The 22189-nt window shown below is 35.5% G+C and overlaps 1 protein-coding gene across 1 annotated transcript in view; it reads right to left on the bottom strand.

The window, feature by feature from the left end:
- Positions 1-21956, bottom strand: part of Gpdh1 (Glycerol-3-phosphate dehydrogenase 1) — a 98999-nt gene extending 77043 nt beyond the window's left edge. Inside the window, exons 1-3 of the mRNA XM_090414081.1 lie at positions 21855-21956; positions 17611-17659; positions 2244-2430 (exon numbers count right to left, since the gene is read on the bottom strand). Of these exons, the coding sequence (XP_090270207.1) occupies positions 2244-2430; positions 17611-17657 (234 nt within the window). The 5' untranslated portion in view covers positions 17658-17659; positions 21855-21956. The remainder of the gene's footprint in view (positions 1-2243; positions 2431-17610; positions 17660-21854) is intronic.
- Between the last annotated feature and the right edge of the window lie 233 nt (positions 21957-22189).

Raw genomic sequence — 22189 nt, 5'->3', positions numbered from 1 at the left:
TTTAAGAAATAGGCCTGGCTGGCTGAGTGGTTACCGTATCCACTCTCCAGCCAAAAGGCTGAGGGTTCGAATCCCGCGAGCATGGATGATGTGATTGTCTCTGGAAAAACTGGTGGTGGTGGTGGTAGATGGCATTGGTGTAGTTGTAGTCAGTTGGTGGATTGAGTAATTGAGACAGCATTTGACACCTCCAGGGAGTCCTTGGACTCCCTGGAGGTGTCAAATAATAATAATAATAAATCATAGCAATATAAGAAGGATTTTTATTTAAGTTCTGTTGATCTGGAAAAGATACATAAGGTGCCAAGAGAGCTGTTCAGAACAGTACAGTACAGTATAGAAGTACATAGTCAAAACTATGCATGGTAGGAATGTTTTTCTTATGCTTTCTAATTTGACAGTATTTTCATTGAGGTTCAATAGTCAAGCAACAAAAAGGGAAATATACAATTTGTTACAGCAGTTTCAATTTATTTAAAGAATCCAGAAGAGACTTATACAAGATTTATTTAGGATTATACCATCACCTACATAAAGCAGAGCTAAATATCTCTGATTTTGATATGTTTAATGCCACTTTCCTTCACAATATATCCATGTAAATGAATAGCAAGGGAGATGGTCTGCACCCTTGTGTCATACTTAATTTTTGCACTATCTTCCTATATCACATTCAGTTCTGCTGCTTACTAACAACTAAAGTATATAGGCTATATACTGCTATACTGTACCATTCTGAACAGCTCTTTTGGCACCTTATATGCCTTTTCCAGATAAACAGAACTTAAAAACAACACTTGTTATAATGCCATGATTTCTGTTTGTCTTGAAATAAAAATCTGATCCTGATAACTATTTGACTTGAATGTTTCCCTACCACAATTTTTTTCATCAGCTTTATGTTATGTTTTCAAAAATCTTACGCTCAGAAGAGAAGTTCCTCTGAAATTCTCAGTTTTACTCCCATTTTTATAAATGGTTACAATGAGAGCTCCACTCCCACTACTTGGAATTTGGGCTTCTGACCAGACTTTCTAAATTTTGTACTGTAGCTACTATAAAACTTTTTATACCTGCATATTTGAACATTTCTGATTGAATATCCTTCTACTCTAGCAACCTAGTTGGGTGAGTGGCCTTATTTGAGATCTGATGTGGCTTAAAAAAGCCATGTTTGGTCTCTAGAGCAGGGTTTCCAGGGAAAAAAAACAACAACAACAACAGCCTACCCACGGCACAAATGTACTATAAACCTTTCATGGGTGAGACCAAGATAAAAAAAAAAAAAAAAAAAAAAAAAAAAAACCTTTCATATTTCTGTTTTTTTCTACATTCAGATGAGAATGAATTTTGTTGTTCAGTGTGAGACCATTGTCCTCTTAATGGATGCCTTAAAAATTTCACCTTTGATTTCTAGAGTGGGGTTTCCAGACTATGTAAAAAAATAAAATTAAAAAAAAAAAATGCAAAAAAACATATACAATTAGCCTACCTAGTACAAATGTACTTTACTGAAGCATTTCATGGGCAGGAGCCACATGAAGAAAAAAAAAAAGGCCTGATTACTTATGGATGCATTCTTCTTGAATCTTTTCTACTACAGCCATTGCTCATCTCATTTTATAATCTTTCAAAGGAATTATTCTAAACACCCAGTATAATCTTGAGTTTTTATATCACCTTTATTTGATTCTTTTTTCCAGCACCCTTTTAAGCCTTCATTTTCAAGTTTTTTCAATAGTCTCCAGAACATTTTGCCACTTTAACGATAAAGACCAACATTTAATGTATAATGCTTATTTGCATAAAAAATAAAAATCAAACTTCTGATATCTATTACAAATTTGTCTGGTTAACTGCATAATGCTTATTTACATATGTTTTGGCATACCCAAACCGTGCTAAATTTCACAATTTCTAACACATTTTGTAACAGTTAACTACTTAAATGGTTTTTTGAAAAATATATTTTTGTTTTTTTACAGAAATTTGATTTCATAAAATTTTAGAAATTTTTCTGTGTGCTGATTTTTGAAGGTGGAATTTTGTGGAGGAACACGCTTGTCAGGCCATTATATACAGTACTGAGTTATTCAAGTTGAAATGACACTTAAGGAAGATGAAATGCAAGACAAATAAACAGTTTTAACATTTTCATAAGTATACTTTGTTTTTTTTTGTTGTTTTACAATCATACTAAAAATTTATTAAGAGAGAAAAGAGAATGGAAACATAACACTTACCACATTAGTAGGAATTTTAAAATTTGGTAGGTATTTAACATTTTCATGTTGTTCATTAATTACTTCACTAAGTTTCTTTCCACCTAAATCTTCTAATACTTCTTCAAATACATACATCCTAACTTCCTCTTCAAAATAATCATATTTTTTTACATTTTCTCCAATAATTCGGGCTATTGCAGTACCCCTAATATAAAAAAAAAAAAAAATAAAAGTCAGGAATTATCATACTGCTTAATAAAGTAGTATGATAATTAAAAAAAATTTATTAGATTTTTAAATTAATTTTTCAGGGTCACTTTAAGGATCAATGCTAGATAAATAACTATGTGAGTTCACATTCCAGTTGAGGCATATGGAGAACCAACAGGACTTCTGACCTAATGTCCAATTCTCACCTTCTCATGGGCAGCTATTTAGTAGTCATTAACTTGGATACTGAATGAATGACATGGCGGGGAAAATATGGGATACAGCTGACCAAACTCTGTTCCTATTGGCTGAAATGAAAACAAAACTATGTAATTTCATGCCAGCTAGGCCAGTGCCTAGTTAAACAAGGCTTCTGTTGTTTTTATCATGGAACAAGGGCAAACACAGCTACTAGAATAAACTCCAAATCACCATCAACAATTCAAGATTAACACTATCAGTATATAGGTATGAATGGAAAAGAAGTGCAACTGGTAGAAGAATCAGTAAATCATCAGGGCAGTACAACTGAGGTTATCAAAACATGATATACTCTACCACAGGTCTTGTGTAGCTCAGTGGAAGTGCTGTTTGCATCCTCTGCACAAGGCTGCCCAAAGATAGACTTAAGTTGAAACTGAAGGAACTTTTTCTAAGCCTTTCTTCAACCAGTTCCTGAGTTAGTTGATCTCCGATATAGGAAAGTAGGTTTTTAAAAACCACAAACTCAAAAACACACACAGAACTCATACTATATCAGACAATAACATATCTTGTTAGGGTTAGTTACTAAGAGATGTCAGCACATGTTTGGCAGCCTCTTCATCAGTTGCCACTTAAAATTAGTGATAGTCATGGGTCAGCTATATGATTTATGATGAACTGCCCATTCAGTCTCCAAAAGCTAGATAGGGTTAAAAAGGTCTTGCCTACTCCTTATACGGGAATAAAAGGCTTTAAATCATTTTTTTTTTTAGCTGAGCTGATTTATACTCTACCTCATAATGTTCAGCGAAAGAAAGGAATAGCTATAGTATTAAACACTAAACAACAACAAGATAATCTTCTAGAATGGCAAGCAATATCAAGTAGAGTAATGTGGGCAAATATCAAAATAAAGCCTTAGTAGAACCCTATGGTTCACAGAGGGTTCTACTAAAGAAGAAGTGGAGAAAATTTGAGACTAAAGGTGACAAAGAAAAATAAAAAAGATGGTTCTTGGAGATCTAAACAGTAGAGTAGGAAATAAATACCAGAAATGTTTTGAGAAACTATGAGAAAAGAACAAAGCTAAGAATACTGGACTAGTCATTACCAATACCACGTTCCAACATAAAGATGTGCATGAATTTACATGGGAAAAGACAAGAAATAAGAAGTCTCACTGACTACATTCTTGCTGGTTATACAAGAGCATAGATGGGATTGAAATAGGAAGGGATCAACAGTTAGATTTCAGCAGGATAAAACTGAAGACAATACTAAAAGAAAAGTGTGTAAGAAAGTTTGCTGGGCTGGTTGGCTGAGTTGTTTAGCATATCCACTCTCCAACAGGTTGTGAGTTGAGTCCTGCCATGAGTACAGATACTGTAATTGTCTTTAGGTGGAAGATAAATTAATTGCATTGCCCAGCATGAGATTGCTAAGCCACTTAAGGGAGGACTGAAGTGGCTTGAAAAAGTTCCATGTTTAGTCTCTAGAGTAGGGTTTCCAAACTATGTCAAAATAAATAATATAATATATATAATTAATAAATAGAAAAAAAATCATAATCTTTAGTGAGGTTACAACAGTGAGAACCACACCCAAAATTACAAGGTTAAATCAACATAGAGGTCAAACATTTGCAATACATGAGCAGGAAAAGGGTCAAAGCTGTATAACTGAGAGGAGACCTCCACATAGCCTTTAAAGGAATGCAGAGAACCGACCAGGGCTTCTGACCTAATGTCCAATCCTCACCTTCTCGTGGTGCACCCTGTTGGGTATCTACTTTGATACTGAACGGACGAGGATGGGCTGGCAATTGGGATTTAGCCGACCAAATTGTATTCTTATTGGTTAAACCAAAATATAGAATGATGGTACAACATGACAAAATTTCATGCCGGCTGGGGCGTCGCCCGGTTAAACAAGGGCCCCCGTTGTTTTCACCAGGGAACCAGGGCAAACAGCGAAAAGTCAGCTACTGGAACAAATCTGAAAATAAACCCCAACTCAACATCACCAGAGTTAAAGATCGGTACTATCAACGTAAGAAGCCTGAATGGCAAAGAAATGGAGCTAACTGAGGAATTAGATAAGTACCAGATCGACATAATAGGGGTGACTGAAACAAAAAAGACAACAACTGGTGAGATCTTTCTGAGCAATAAATACAAAATGTTATATTCAGGCAATGACAATCAAGGAAAAGAAGGAGTAGCCATAGTATTCAACACAAAATACAAGGCTAATCTTCTTGAATGGCAGTCAGTCTCAAGTAGAGTAATGTGGGCAAATATGAGAATGAGGAACTGGACAAAGAGACTTATTTGTGATTATGGTCCCACAGAAGGTTTTACTAAGGTAGAAGTGGAGGAATTTTTTGAGGCTTTAGAAAAAGCAACTAACACAATGAAAAATGAAAAGTTGGTCCTTGTTGGGGATCTAAATAGCAGAGTAGGAAATGATTGTGAGACATACAAAAATATTTTGGGAAAATATGGAGAAAAGAGCAAAGCTAATAATAATGGCAAATATCTGCTGGATTTCTGTTCAGGACATGGACTGGTTATTACTAACACCATGTTCCAACATAAAAATGTGCACAAATTCACATGGAGAGAAATGGCAAAGAATAGGAGAAGTCTCATTGACTATGTTATTGTTGATAGTGATGTATTCTCCCTGGTGCAGGACACCAGAGTGTACAGAGGATTTGAAATTGGAAGTGATCACTATTTAGTCTTGAGCAGGATAAAAATTGAATTTCATATTGAAAAGAATAACATGTAAGAAAGTTTTAAAGCGAATAAAAGTTGAGCAACTCTCAGATGTGATCTGTAGACTAAAATACAAAAAGATTATTGAAGGAAAAATGAAAGAGTTTGAGAACAGGAATCAAACCTTGGAGATTCAGTGGCAAACTCTGAAGAAAACATTGATTGAATCTGCCAGAGAGGCATGTGGTGAGGTTGTTTGTAAGGATAAAAAAAATCAGTACTCCCTGGTGGACACAGGAAGTTAAAGAGGCAGTGAAGGAAAAGAAGAAAGCATACCAAACGTTCCTGTCAAATAAGTCAACTTGTGCTCTTAGAGAATATAGAGACAAATGCAAGAATGCTAAACACTGTGTAAAACTAGCTAAACAAAAGTCATGGGAGGACTTTGGCAAGAATATAGAAAATAAATATCAAGAAGGTGGCAAAATATTCTGGAGGTTGTTGAAGAAGCTTAAGAATGGAGGAAAGAGTGCCATAAAAGGAATTAGAGATGATAAAGGTGACATAAACACTGGAATAAAAGATATCCTTGAAGTATGGAGTAATTACTTTGAAAAACTGCTAAATGAAACAAGCAGTGATGACAGCACAGTGGTAAAAAACACAGACCAGGCATGCAGTCAGGAATACATATCCATACTTGAAGTAGAAAAAGCCATCAAAAGCTTGAAATGTGGAAAGGCAGCAGGAGTAGATGATGTTCGACAAGAAATGCTGAAGTATGGTGGTATAAGAGTCTTACAGTGGCTGCACTGCATAGTTCAGAAAGCCTGGACAGAGGGACGAATTCCCGATGATTGGAGTAGAGCTCTCATAGTCCCATATATAAAAAGGGAAATAAAACTGCATGTGAGAATTACAGAGGTATTTCCCTACTGATGTAAGTATACTTGAGAAACGGTTGAGAAGAATTGTGGAAGAAAAGCTTGGTGAAGAACAAGCTGGATTCAGGCCAAATAGAGGCTGTCAGGATCAGATCTTCACTTTACGACAAATAGTCGAGAAGGCATGGGAATATAACAAACATCTGTATTTAAGTTTTGTCGATCTGGAAAAGGCATATGACAAGGTGCCAAGAGAGAAGCTATTCAATAAGCTGCAGTTATATGGTGTCAATGGGACATTATATCAAGCAATACTTAGTCTTTATTTGAGTTGTAAGTCAGCAGTTAGAATTGAAGGAAGTACAGGAAGATGGTTTAATGTTAAATCTGGTGTGAGACAAGGATGTACATTATCCCCTCTGTTATTCATTATCTATATGGATCACATTATGAAGGAAAGTGGTATTAAACATGATATCAAAATTGGAGATGGTTAATGTCAGCTCTTTGCTTTATGCGGATGATGTTATACTTCTAAATAAATCCGCTACAAGTCTGCAAGATTCTCTGACTAAATTGAATAGCTGTTGTAATAGATATGGTATGAAGGTCAGCAATAAAAAGACAAAGACAATGAAAATAGGCAGAATCACTGAAAATGTCAACAGTGTTGTGAATGGAGAATCTGTGGAACAAGTAAAACATTTCAGCTATTTAGGCACGATTTTTACTGAAGATGGCAAATTAAATATAGAAATAGACAACAGAATCAGCAAAGCTGGTATGGTGGGAAGTCAATTGAATAAATTCATATGGAATAAGAGAGAAATTAGTCGGAACACTAAATTAGCTGTATACAAGACAGTGTTCAATCCAGTTTTAACTTATGGATCTGAGAGCTGGGTCAGAAGTAAAACACTTGACTAAAGACTAGAGACTTCAGATATGAGAGTCCTGAGAAAGATTATAGGCGTGAACAGATGACATCAATGGCAGTATCATATTAAAAACGAGGATATTAGGAAAGAACTTGACATTGTCAGCATCCAGGAATGAGTTAGCAGAGCTAATCTCAGGTGGTATGGTCACTTAAACAGAATGGGCGAGGAAAGATTAGCAAAACAAGTGTTCTCTGCCAGGTTGGCAACAAAACGACCTAGAGGAAGACCAAGATATAGGTGGATTGATACTGTACAAAGTGCTTTAGACGATAGAAATATAAGATCTGATAATGTTGGAGTCTTGACAAGTAACAAGACTGATTTGGAGGAAAATTGTAGATAGGAAATTAATAATGATGTAATTTTTTTCATGTAGTACTATCATATCCTGTACACCCCCTTGAGGGTACATGGCAGGAATTTGATGATGATGATGATGAGCAGGAAAAAAAAAAAAGTGTTTCACCTTATTATTAAATACTCTGGATAATTATCTAGCTCCTGCTGATAACACCTCAATAAAAGTCAAAACCAGTCTGGTTAGTGACCCTTCTCAATGTTTTTTGCATTATGAGATACTATGGGAAGTAATGTAAAGTCAACAGCCTTTATACATAAATAGAGAAGTCACAAAATTGCTTCACCTATGCTTCACTCTCACTTTAATTAGGCTTGTTTTCTGTTTCTGGTGTTCTTGTTGTATGAAATAAGACTAAAATGAAAAATCTAACTCAAGTTGGATGGCAAGCATTTTACATGACAATTCAAGGCCACATTTCCCTTTAAGTATCTGACAGTATATGGAAAAGTACAGATAACAAGTGCTTCTTTGCCTTCCATAAAGTCTTAACACAAAACACTCCAGACTTCATCTGTTCTAAGTTAAAAGAACTGGTCTATGGAAAATGCTTCATTACCACTGATGTCTCTGCTAAAGTGATCTCACTTATCAAACACATCAACAAAAAATGTTTGCTGAGAAAAATACAACACTTACCAAATACTTGGAAGTAGGTGATAAACTGGAATGGAGATTATACTGAATCCATGTAAATTTATTTTCTTAAATAAATGTTTAGTTAAACGACAGAAATTCTGTGTGTGCAGAAATTCAGAAACAACCCCCCCCATGGTTTTTTTAGTATTGCGAAACCAATAGTATTGGTTTCACAATACCTATAAAGAAAAATAAAATATTTTTCTCAATAAAGAAAAATAACAACATTCTACACAAAATGTATATTTTTCTTTCTTTCTTTCTTTTTTGTTATAAATAATAATAATAATAAAAATAAAATGAATCCTTAAGTGACACATCCAAGGACTTGTCAAGAGAGACGGCACTTTACAACTCTCCATCTCCACCATTTAATCCAGCATCTTGAGGATTCTAATAATTGAGCACAAGGTTTGTCAACAGAAAAGGAGGAATGGAATGTACTGTCATCAAGAAAGATATAGATAGGATTGAAAGTCTGTGAGAGTAGGTCTTTTATACACAAGAGGAAGAAAGTGGGTGGAAGAACAGAACCAGTACTCCTACATTAGTGGGGAAATTCTGAGGAGAGTAAACCGTCCACCATGACACACAGTGAGTGACCAGTGAGAAAGTTGACAATCCAGTTGCAGAATAAGGAAGGCAGACCATAGGATGGCAGTTTGTCAAGTAGGTCCCTGTGCCAAACCCGATCAAATGTCTTTGAAATGTAGAGGGCAACCACATGAGTTTCTCCAAATTTCTCCATGGCTCGAGTCCAGAGGTGGGTGGTGAAGGCAACAAAATCAGCTGTAGATCACGAGTGGTGGAATCTACACTGCTGGTCATTGGTTAATTGATATGACTAGGTAGTTCAAGAGTTGGTTGTTGATGACCTCCATAATTTTAGAGAGAACAGAAGTGAGGGCAATTGGATGGTAGTTCGTTGGTTGACTTTTATCACCTTTCTTTGTGATGGGCTGGATGTGGACCTGCTTCCATGTTGTAGATGCCAACTGAATAGGACAGACTGAAGAGTGGATACAAGATAGGTGTTAGTTCTAGGGCACAATGTTTTAACACAATAGGTGGGAGACCATCAGGACCAGATGACTTGTTTGTGTTCAGGCCATTGAGGATTCTTCAGATTTCTTTGTGATGAAGGGAGCTGTTCTTGGTAGTGTGGAGGGAACTTAGCCTTGTCCTTAGGTGAAGTAACTACAGTACCATCCAATTGTGAGAGTGGTGGAAACCTGGGTGGGGTAGAAGTTGCACCCAATGGCCTTTGCAAGGGACCAGAAGGAGCGACTGCAATTTCAACAGGAGGTGAGTTTGCAGTATTTGGTCCTTTTAAAGTCTGACTTGGATTTGGTGATGATTCTTTTACAACTGTTGCAGGCTGCAGTATAGGGAGAGGGTAGCTGGAGTTTTGTTCTTGAGCCAATTGTGGTAAGCAAAGGTTTTTTTCTTTTACAGCACTGGCACACTTTTTTGAGCACTAAGGCTTGGATGGTAGCCGAGCATTTGGAGTGGAATAAGGGATAAATGCCTTCATTCCTGTGAGGATGATTTCTGGTATTTTGTCTGAGGAGGTGTTTGGATTGGTAGAACTGAAGCAGTAGTCAGACAATGGGAAAGAGGAATAGAAGTTGCAGGAGGTCCTCCCAGTTGGCACCCTTGTAGTGCCAAAGAACACGAGACTGAATTGGTGGGTGGAGGCTGTTCCATGGCAACAGAGACTTGTATGAGGTTGTGGTCTGAATTAACAAGAGGACAGTATACCTGGAAGGGATCAAGTGTGTTGGCAAATTGGAATGTGGAATGAGTAGACCAGTATTGGAAATAAAAAGGCATTTCCGAATTGTTAATTTCTTTGGAAAATTTACTTTCCCTTAATCATGCCATTTATCATCAAAAATTTGCTCTTCTGAATTCTTCAGTGTGGCAACTTTAAAACTTCATTTCTGAGCACCTTTTGACATTTCAGATTTCTGATGGCCTTTTCTACCTCAAGTACTGATAAGTACTCCAATTGCATTCCTCTTTAATATTTTCTATACATTTTTCTGTCACTACCAGGGTTTCTGCATCTTGGCCACTGTTCTCTTCCCAGAACTCAAGACTTTTTTTGTTTTTTCCAAGTCATGGGAATTCCCTGGACCATAAAGTTTTACTTATGAAAATTATTTTTCAAGTATATTTTTTATATTTTTATAAAATGCCTATAACTGCTAAATAAATGACATAATTAAAGAGAATTCAAGAATGGGTAGATAAAAACACGCTATTGTATGAGGGTCAACATGGCTTTGTGAAGGGTTGGTCATGCCTTAGTAATTTATTATGATGATTTTGCAAAGGCATTTGACAAAATACCACATAGAACTCTGTTACGCAAATTAGAACAAATGGGGATGGATATGACACTAGTTAAGTGGATAGGAGGGTGGCTGCTGGACAGATATCAAAAAAGTGGTATATGGAGGGAGACAGAATCAAGGCAAAAACAGGTGACTAGTGTGCCACAAGGTTCAGTATTAGGACCATTGCTGTTTAATTTGTACATAAATGATATAGGAAATAACCTGAAAGGAAATATTCAGCTGTTTGCTGATGATGCGAAATTAGATAAGGGTAATAGTTAATCAAGGCGATGTGGAGAGCTTGCAGGATGATTTAAATAGGCTATCAGTATGTGTGTGTGAAAAAGATAATGGGTATCAGTTTAATGTGGAGAAATGTAAAGTTCTGCATTTAGGGATAAACAGATTACAAGCCATGTATTACAGTGATGGCACTATACTCGAGGAAATAGATGAAGCTAGGGATTTAGAGGTGGTGGTAGACACACGGTTAAAGTTTAGAGGACATATTGCTATAGTTGCTAAGGTAGCCCATAACATTACTTGGCTATTGAAGAACACATTAACAAGTAGAAATAAGGAAGTTGCTATTCCTCTTTATAAGGCCTTGATACACGCACATCTGGATTACTGTGCCCAAGTCTGGTCCCCTGGATTTCTTGGAGATGTGGAAGCAGTGGAGAGGATTCAGAGGTGAGTGACCAAGATGGTGAGTGGGCTGTGGAATGTTCCCTATGAGGATAGATTGAGGGTGTGTGAATTGCAGAAGTTGGTTGATAGAAGAAAAAGAGGGGATGTGATAGAAATATTTAAGTTGCTTAAAGGGTTTTATAGGATAGATGCAGGGGAAATGTTTCAGCACTTGGCTAGAGAGACCAGAACAAGGGGGTCATCCTTGGAAGTTGAATAAAGGTGTGGTTAGTAGGGGGGTATGAGGACTAGAGTTTTTGCTTGGAGAATTGTGAATGAGCGGAATGGGCTGCTAGAGTCAGTGAATACTTTGTTGTTAATGGGGGTTCAAGGAGAGGTATCATAGATTTGTGGATAGATTGGCTCTCCCGCGATGTCTTCGGCCTCCATAGAGGAGTCCATATAATAATTATTAAAGGAAAGTAAATTTTCCAATGAACGACAATATAGAAATACCTTTCATTTCCAATACTGGTCTACTCATCTCACATATCCAAACTAAGACTAAAATGGCAGCCCAATTCTGTTAATTCTGATCTCAAAATTAACTTGAAGATATCTGACTGGTTCTTTGGCAAGATATAATTCTACTTTGAAATTGATTCATGTATGAAAGAACTATTAGCAGTTGTTCAAATTGAGAATGTCTTCTGTAGCCAGTCTAGATTCAACCTCACTTAACTTCGTTTTACAAAAGTTTAAAATTGACTAATTGGCCTTAATTATTTTTGAGCTACTTGAAGGTTCCCTATTTTCCTCAGCACTTCTCTTTCAATATTATTCTTGCAATGTTCTAAATGAATAGGCTTTTCCATTAGGTTTTTCCACTGGTATTAGATCCCTTACATGAAATTTGTTTTGGACAATAACTACACTGAGTTGCTTTCTCATTTTAACATTTTTTATAATTTAAAGTGTTTCTAAACTTCAAATTCATTTAATTTTATTCTGAAACCAAAGTGAAATGTAGCAATCTTTTGTTTATATTTAAAACAAACAAACTACCTGATAAAAGGAAAAAGATAATTCTGTGAATAAATCGACTTGGAGCTGCTAAACGTAATAAAAATGTCTATTTACATGTGACCATTTCATTGCACTTGATTCACAGTCATATTAGTCATATAATATCTAATATGAACATTTATATGAATATTACTTAATAAATAACAAATGATGCAATCAATAATAAATCTCCAGATTTATAATGGTATAAAAGCATGCAGATTTCAAGAATTCATGGAAATATTCAAATAAATAATTCAAATCCCATCACTGAAACTCACAATAGAGGTTTGCTATGGAACAGATGAAAATTCAGCTTATAAAAAAATGTTATTAAAGAACTTTTCCAACAGTTCAAATCAGCAAACAGTAACAAATGACATATACACAACCCAACCAAGAAAAGTTGTAAACCTATAGCATTTCAGTGCAATAAGGATTAGATAATTCAGGAATCCTTTAAACACCAAAATGGTACTATTTAAAGCTACTTCAGACCTCCAATACATAAGATGGTGGTTTGCACCAGGCAACAAATATTATCTACTACCTAAAGACATTTACAAATATCCATACAATAGCAAGATTTGAACTCTCAGCCTGTAGACTGGAAAGTGGAGACATTATCCACTCAGCCAACCAGATCCATTAATACTAACTAGATATTGTGGGATAGTTATTTTGATCAATTGATCTCATCCATCCATTTAGGATGGGTAGTCTCCTAATGAGGAATTCATGACAAAATTCATGTGGCCAGTTTGTCACTCCTTGCTGCATCCCCTAAGGGTAGTTAGTATTCATGACTGTAATCTGTGTGTGTTCGTGGGGGCCGGTTTGCCTGCTTGTGGGATGAAAAACACCAGATAAACTGGTGGAAAAACCCTGCTGTCCATGCCCAAGACCAGCTGATTAGCTATGGCTGAGGAAGATCTTTAAGCCCCTCACGTCGTCAACAGGAATTGAACCTAGGACACTCCTTCCCCGGCATATGGTTGCAAATGGCAAAGCCACCAGGCTAACCATGCAGACTAATAGTTATTTTGCTCATGGTAATTCCTATTATGAGAAAAAAACAGTCATCTCTCTCTCTGAAAACTCATTTGCATTAACATGTCAGACAGAACCAAAAAGAGAAGGGAATAATGTAATCTGATGCTTGCTAAGAAATCATCTAATATGATTAATTAGATTAGAGAGATACAAGTGATCAAGTTTTAATCTGGGATATATGTTGTGAAACTACAGGGGTTTTAAGAATTAAAGGAATTAAGAACCAAAGAATACCGAGAGAGAGAGAGATCTCGTGAGGCTGTCTGCAAGGATAGAAAAATCAGAACTCCATGGTGGACACAGGAACTTAAAGAGACAGTGAAGAAAAAGAAGAAAGCATATCAAAAGTTCCTGGTGAATAAGTCAGCTTGTGCTTTTAGAGAATATAGAGACAAATATAAGAAAGCTAAATAAACACTGTGTAAAGCTAGCTAAACAAAAGTCATGGAAGACTTTGGCAAGAACATAGAAAATAAATATCAAGAAAGTGGTAAGATATTCTGGAGGTTGTTGAAGAAGCTTAGAAATGGAGAAAAGAGTGCTGTGAAAGGAGTTAGAGATGATAAAGGTGACATAAAAACGGGAGAAAAAATATCCTTGAAGTATGGAGAAATTACTTCGAAAAATTGCTAAATCAAACAAGCAATGATAGCACAGTGGTAAAAAATACTCAACAGGCATACAGTCAGGAATACATATCCATACTTGAAGTAGAAAAAGCCATCAAAAGCTTGAAATGTGGAAAGGCAGCAGGCGTAGATGATATTCGACCAGAAATGCTCAACTATGGTGGTATAAAAGTCTTACAGTGGCTGCACTGCATTGTTCAGAAGGCCTGGACAGAGGGACGAATTCCTGATGATTGGAGTAGAGCTCTAATAGTACCCATATATAAAAAAAAAGGGAAATAAAACTGAATGTGAGAATTACAGTTATTTCCCTACTGAGTGTTCCGGGCAAGATTGATACCAGTATACTTGAGAAACGGTTGAAAAGAATTTTGGAAGAAAAGCTTGGTGAAGAACAAGCTGGATTCAGGTCAAATAGAGGCTGTCAGGGTCCGATCTTCACTTTACAACAAATAGTTGAGAAATCATGGGAATATAATAAACATTTGTATTTAAGTTTTGTCGATCTGGAAAAGGCATATGACAAGGTGCCAAGAGAGAAACTATTCAATGCACTACAGTTATATGGTGTCAATGGGGCATTATATCAAGCAATACTTAGTCTTTATTTGAGTTGTAAATCAGCAGTTAGAATTGAAGGAAGTACAGGAAGATGGTTAAATGTTAAATCTGGTGTGAGACAAGGATGTACATTATCCCCTCTGTTATTCATTATCTATATGGATCACATTATGAAGCAAAGTGGTATTAAATATGATATCAGAATTGGAGATGTTAATGTCAGCTCTGTTTTATGAGACGATGTTATACTTCTAAATAAATCCGCTACAAGTGCAAGATTCTCTGACTAAATTGAATAACTGTTGTAATAGATATGGTATGAAGATGAGCAATAAAAAGACAAAGACAATGAAAATAGGTTGAATCGTTGAAAATGTCAACTGTGTTTTGAATGGGGAACCTGTGGAACAAGTAAAACATTTCAGCTACTTAGGCACGATTTTTAGTGAAGATGGCAAATTAAATATGGAAATAGACAACAGAATCAACAAAGCTAGGATGGTAGGAAGTCAATTGAATAAATTCATATGGAATAAGACAGAAATTAGTCAGGACACTAAATTAGCTGTATACAAGACAGTGTTCAAACCAGTTTTAACTTATGGATCTGAGAGCTGGGTCAGAAGTAAAACACTTGACCAAAGACTATAGACCGCAGATATGAGAGTGCTGAGAAAGATTAGAGGCATGAACAGATAGCATCAATGGCAATATCATATTAAAAACGAGGATATTACAAAAGAATTGACATTGTCAGCATCCAGGAATGCATTAGCAGAGTTAATCTCAGGTGGTATGGTCACTTGAACAGAATTGGCAAGGAAAGATTTTCAAAACAAGTGTTCTCTGCCAGGTTGGCAGAAAACGACCCAGAGGAAGACCAAGATATAGGTGGATTGATACGGTACAAAGTGCCTTAGACGATAAAAATATAAGATCTGATAATGTTGGAGTCTCGATAAGTAATAGACTGATTTGGAGGAAAATTGTAGATGTTAAGTTAGTAATGATGTAAATTTCTCATGTAGTACTATCATATCCTGTACACCACTTGAGGGTACATGTCAGGAATTTGATGATGATGAAAAAGGAATATGACAAGGTGCCAAGAGAAAAGCTATTCAAAATGCTACAGTTATATGGTGTCAATGGGGCATCATAATAAGCAATACTTTGCCTTTGAAGGAAGTACAGGAAGATGATTTAATGTTAAATCCAGTGTCAGACAAGGATGTACATTATTCCCTCTGTTATTCATCATCTATGTGGATCACATTATGAAGGAAAGTGGTATTAAACCTGATATCAAAATTGGAGATGTTAATTTCAGCTCTTTGCTTTATGCAGATGATGTTATACTTCTAAATAAATTCGCTACAAGTCTGCAAGATTCCCTGACTAAATTGAATAACTGTTGTAATAGATATGGTATGAAGGTCAGCAATAAAAAGATAAAGACAATGAAAATACGCAGAAACATTGAAAATATCAACTGCATCGTGAATGGAGAACCTATAGAATAAGTAAAACATTTAAGCTACCTAGGGCACAATTTTTAGTGAAGATGGCAAATGATATATGAAAATAGACAACAGAATCAACAACCCAAGTATGGTAGGAAGTCAACTGAATAAATTTATATGGAATAACAGAGAAATTAGTGAAAACACTAAATTAGCTGCAGACAGTGTTGAAACCAATTTTAACTTGTGGATCTGAGAGCTGGTTTAGAAATAAAACACTTGACCAAAGACTAGAGACCAGAGATATGAGTCCTGAGAAAAATTAAAGACACGAACAGATGGCATCAATGCCAATATCATATTAAACATGAAGATATTAGGAAAGAACTCTCAGGTAGTATGGTCACTTAAACAGAATGGGAGAGAAAGATTAGCAAAACAAGTTTTTTTCTGCCAGGTTGGCAGGAAAAAGACCCAGAGGAAGAACAAGATATAGGTGGATTGAGACAGTAAAAAGTGTGTTAGAAGACAGAAATATAAGATCTGATAATGTTGGAGTCTTGACAGATAACAGATTGATTTGGAGGAAAACTGTAGATAGGAAGTTAGTAATGATGTAAGTTTTTCATGTATTACTATATCCTCTACATCACAGAGGGTACATGTCAGGAATTTGATGATGATGAGAATACCAAGGCATATAAAAAGGTGAAAACAGTGGAATAATAAGCTGCATCACCAGATTTAGAATCACACCTGGTCTACAACTAAGATCAATTAAGATGTACTTAATAGATCCCAGATACTCTAAACACTATTTATAATCTAGTGACCTGAACTCTAAATATGGCTACTGATTCTAAAGATAATGATTTATTCATTGTTAGCAATGTTTTCTCTAAGCTGTGCACATCCACATTGGTCAAAAAGGGAACGCACACAAAATTTATGCTTTCAGAATTTCTAATTTATAGTCAATAATTTCTGAACACACTATAAAAACAATTTATATAATAAATCGTACTTGTCACTTATTTTATTTAGTAATTTCTCCAAATATTACTCTAAGTCTTTCCAACTTAATACATTCTAATTAGTTACTTTCAGACTATGTCATGTGGGCAAACTGATGCTGTTGTCAGCAAGTTGCAGAGGCATACTTGTTTAGAGTATCCACTGTCTAGACAGTATAGTCACACTTGAACTTGTGCAAATGGTGATGGATTTCTGTAGCTACACAGACTTCAGAAAATTAATTTAGTACTCAGTTTTACAGGTTATAAATAAACAAAAAAAAAAAAAAAGGGAGGGGATATTAACATGAGAAATAAATTTATATTAGCAAGTTTAGTGTGTTAAAACCACAGAATGTTACTGTCAAAGTTAAAGCAAAAGGACAGCAAACTTTTAATTTTAGCAGCCAGACAAACAGGTCGAAATGCCATCGCATTAAGAGTTTGTGACTTTTACTATCGTGAATACAGGCTACCCCCCCCACACACACACACCCTGAGTCGGAGACTGGAAAATGTTTTTCATGTCATATCGACTTACAAAAATTAGAGGGAATATTGGTTATGTTATTGGTTAGTATATAGTAAAACAGATAATGTAAGCAAGTAATGATGTGTCAAAATAAAAAAAGCTATTTGATAAACTAAAATACATGAATAAGCTAACACTTACCAGTTTCCGGATCCAATCACAGCAACTCTTTTTTTCTGAGAAGCCATACCTACATCAATCAAAATAAAAATTCATCAGATATAAGCAGTCAATTAGTAAAAAAAAGCAAAAAAATAATAATAATAAATAACTTTAAACAAAAATGCACTATCAAGAATGATTTCAATTATGAAAATCAACTCAATGAACAGACATCCTGTTGGTGAACAAGTTTAATGTTTAATAATTATTTTAGTTAAGAAAGGTAAAAACCCATATCTGTAAGCCAAGCAAGGAAACGTTTGCACATGGAAACCAGTGTTTCACAACAACTATAATTTGTATTGAAAGAGCTAGATCAAATGGTAGCATTATTATTTTTTTCTTGCTACCCGAAGTAGCAAGAAAAAAATTTCACAGTGCAAACTTTAATTTACTTTTTAATTTATTAGATGATGGATATAAGAAACACGTTGGGATTTATGCATGGATTTTCATGTTGGTGTTACATGTTACTAATAAGAAAAATAAGTTATATGATTAAAACGAACAGCATTTACTATCAGAAAAAGATATCAGACTGAACAAAAGAAATTGTACAATATCTGAAATAGAAAAACAAAAACCACTGCATTTGTATACAGAAAAAATGATCTTTTTTTGTTTCATTTGATCTTCTGAATGGGATAAAAATCACAAGGTAATGGTTAAGGTCTTAAAAAAACACTAATACAAGACAATATATAATTCTAATGCCATATAGGTAATATTGGCCAACTTATATCTAAAAGGCTAAACAAAAATTTATTATTCTAATAATCAATTAAATAAGGCAACAGCAACAAAAAAGTAATGTTATAAAATAAAAATAATGTGATGGTTTTTTTTTATTTTTTCATTTCTTACAGGAAATTAAGCACAACTCCTCTAATGTTCTGCAATTGATAGGAAGATGTCCCCCTCCTTAGCCATCAAAAATAGATGTGCCCATTGTTAATGATCTTGAAGATACAAGACCATGTCATACAACATGGTCTTGTCTTAACACTCATTGTTTGAAATAGTGCAATTTCTATAGCTGATTTTTTTTTGAGACAAGAGGTTAAAAGCTGAAGATTCTGGGAGAAAAATCACTACTTGCCTCTACTAACAGAGATCAACTAACTCAGGAACCAGCTTAAAAAAAATGTCTAAAAACAAGTTCCTCTAGTCAGCAACTAGAATTAAACCTATAACACTTTCTTCCAGTGATCTAGCATGGTACTAGAAACAATGCAGCAAGGTTACAAGAGCACCCAGTAATGTTTTAAGTTTGATTTCTTTGCATTAATATTAATAAAACAGGATTTTAAATCATTCTTGAACAAAATCCTTCTTTTACTGATGATAGCACACTCCACTCCTACTTATATGAGGCTTTGCAGTGCTCAAATATCTCATGTTTCAAGATCTATAATAAGTACTCAATATCCTTGATTGGAGTGAAAGCAACCTAGTCAATTCCAATGCTTCCAGAATGCAGTTTTACTTGCTTTCCCATAAAAAAAGACTTAGATCTTCTCTGCTTACTTTTGATAATGCTCAGCTCAACAGTTAAGCACAAATCTCTCTTCTTAGACTGACTCTTACTCTAGACCTTTCCTGGCACAATGATATAGTAGGTGCCCTCCCTTGATAAGTCCTTGAACTCCTTGGAGGCATCATATAATAATAATAAATCACTTCTAAAGCAACAACAGCTTCGAGAAAAACTTGGCACCCTTTTCTGGTCAAGACAGTAGCTGAACAGTTACTCTGTACAAATCCCAAATCCAACCAACATTAGAATACTGCTCTCATACATAGGGGTGAAGCACCTAAGACCTCCCTAAAAATTCTTGCTGCTGTTCAGAAAAGGGCAGTCCAATTGATAAATAACACTTCTCTTACAAACTCTCTTCAGCCACTACCCTACTGAAGATCAGTTTCTGTATTATGTCTCTTCTATAGATATTTTCATGATCACTGTTCAGCAGAATTGGCATCCATTATGCCTCATATATCTGCTAGATCTACAAGAACTCGAGCTAAAGCTGCTCAACATCCTTATACAGCGGAACTGCATACTCACCAAATCTGTCACTCCCAGTCATCTTTCATTCCTTCCACCTCAATTCTGTGGAACAGTCTCTCTCTCTCTCTTATGAAGCACTATCAAGGGAATACAATCAACAGTTCAAGAAGAATATCAACAGATTACTATATTCTTGACCCTGCCCTCACACTGCATTTTTGCTATAGGCTCTTCTGCCTTTCATGTGTGGGATATATTATTATTACATAACACCTTCAGGAAGTCCAACGACTCATCGAAGGAGAGCACCTACTCTACAACTTTGTCTCCACCACTCAATCCACCAACTACATCAATGACATCTACTGCCCACCACCACTAACATCCATGCCCAAGGCAGGATTTGAGCCTGAAGCCTTTTGGCTGGAGAGTGGATATGCTAACCAGTCAGCCAACTAGGCTGGAATTCTTGATGCTGTTCAGAAAGGGACAGTCCAATTGATAAATAACACTTCTCTTAAGATTCTCTTCAGCCACTACCCCACAGAAGATCAGTTTCTATATTATGTCTCTTCTATAAATATTTCCATGGCCACTGTTCAGCAGAACTGGCATCCATTATATAAGTCAAAATTTGAAATGTTTTTTGTCTCTTCATCATTTTGAGCCAGATTAAGCTGTTAAGCCGAAATTCAAAACGTTTCACGTCCAACAACATGTTTGCCTTCATGAGACAACAATTTGTTGGACGTTTCAAAATAATGGAGAACCAGCTTACCAGCCTGGAACTCGGAGGGGGGGGGGGGCATAGGGGAAGAGTCCCCCTGGTATATATATATATATATATCCTATCCTTCTCCTCTGTCCCTTAGGATGGCTTGAGTCCCCCTCCCGTAATGAGAGGCTTACGATCAATTAATGCAGCCAGCTCAACACTCCTTGCTGCATCTCTCTAAGGGCAATATTCATGACTGTAATCCATGTGTGTTCACGGGGATGGCTTGCCTGTTCTGTGGGGCAAAAAACCCGAGTTTCCAAGTGAAACCCCCCCTACCATATGAGACTGGCTAACTCACCTTTAGTCAAAAGAGACCAGATAAAGGTTCCTCACATCACTGACAGGAATCGAATCCAGGTCTTTCTGATCAAAGGGCTTCGTCTCCTGACTGAGCTATGGAGGCTCCTAATGAATGATGTCACTATAAGAATACTAAAATTAAACACGTGATTTTATGACTGTACTCCAATCAGTTCCCTACATGTTATAGGCATGATAGGTCTACTACATGCCATTAAAAAAATAATAATAAAAAAAATAAATAAAATAATCCTGTAGCTTATCAATGTTTCATTCAACTAAAAAAAAAAAAGTAACCGAATTAAAAATAAAGTAACTAACAGAAGAAGCAATTTCCAGTTCTCTGCTAGACACGAATTCAAATACAGAACTCCTGAAGTGATATGTAGTTTTTTTCTGTGGAAGAGAATATATTATTTCCGTTACCATCTCAGTGATGCCTGGTTAAACAACTATTAAATCTAATTGCCGAGAAAGAGCGGATTCTGGTTTAATGGGATTCACACGCGAAAGTTTTGATAACTATATATATAGGGTATTGTTTATTCAGTATAATTGACATCTGTGATTCCAAGAGCTTAGGCTAAAACCAAATACGTCCAAATAGTCAAGCATCCCATAGTACGCCCTCCTTTAAAGCCCTCAATTGGCATTGACCTTGTGATCTATTACAATGCTCTCTTTAGTGTTCTTAATTCTGCCTGATCCCTGCAGAAAAACAATCTTGAAGTGTAATAAAAATTAGGACAGTTGAAAACAAAAGATATCATATTTCTAATAATGTCTCTTATATGTTCATAAATGCAATAAAAATCTTCGTTAGCGTTATTATTTGTGACCTTGAATTCTTAAAATCATTTTAATGCCTGCCTCTTGCATGTTCACTGCATCACTGTTTGCAACAAAAACATAAATTACTATATTTTTAGTCTTTTCTTAAAACATGCATATGGTAATCCGAAATATATTTTCAATAATCAATAAACGTGCAATTTATGATCTCATTTTCTGCTCATAAAAAAATGAATGCATTTTGAATAACATAATTTCTAAAAACAAAACAAAGCCGTATGATGTCAAAGCAAGTATATATAAATAAATAACGAAAGAACAAGAATGAGCATCTTTACTTACTTATCCCTTCATACGGAACTTTCAAACACAAATATTTCCGCCAAACTATTCTACACACTATAAGCTATCGTCTGCTTCTAAATAGAACCAAGCTTCTCCAATTATACTAGAAAGGAGTTTGATAAGGGCACTTTGAACTCTAATGCGCCCTCTACTATTTTAAGTGAACATCCAATCAAGTTATAATAAATAGTAAACATTAAAAAAATGAATACTTGCTTGTAAAGAGTCAACATTACATACACTTTTTATTCCATCACTTCGCTTTCTTCATTGTTTATATAAAAAAATTACATTTATAAATAAGAATTTTTTCAAATAGATAAACTTCTGAA

The sequence above is a fragment of the Typopeltis vanoorti genome, chromosome 24 (assembly GCF_054136105.1).
Source record: "Typopeltis vanoorti isolate ZY-2024b chromosome 24, IOZ_Tvanoo_1.0, whole genome shotgun sequence".
NCBI classification, from domain to species: domain Eukaryota; kingdom Metazoa; phylum Arthropoda; class Arachnida; order Uropygi; family Thelyphonidae; genus Typopeltis; species Typopeltis vanoorti.
This window is presented reverse-complemented; position numbering and strand designations above follow the sequence as displayed.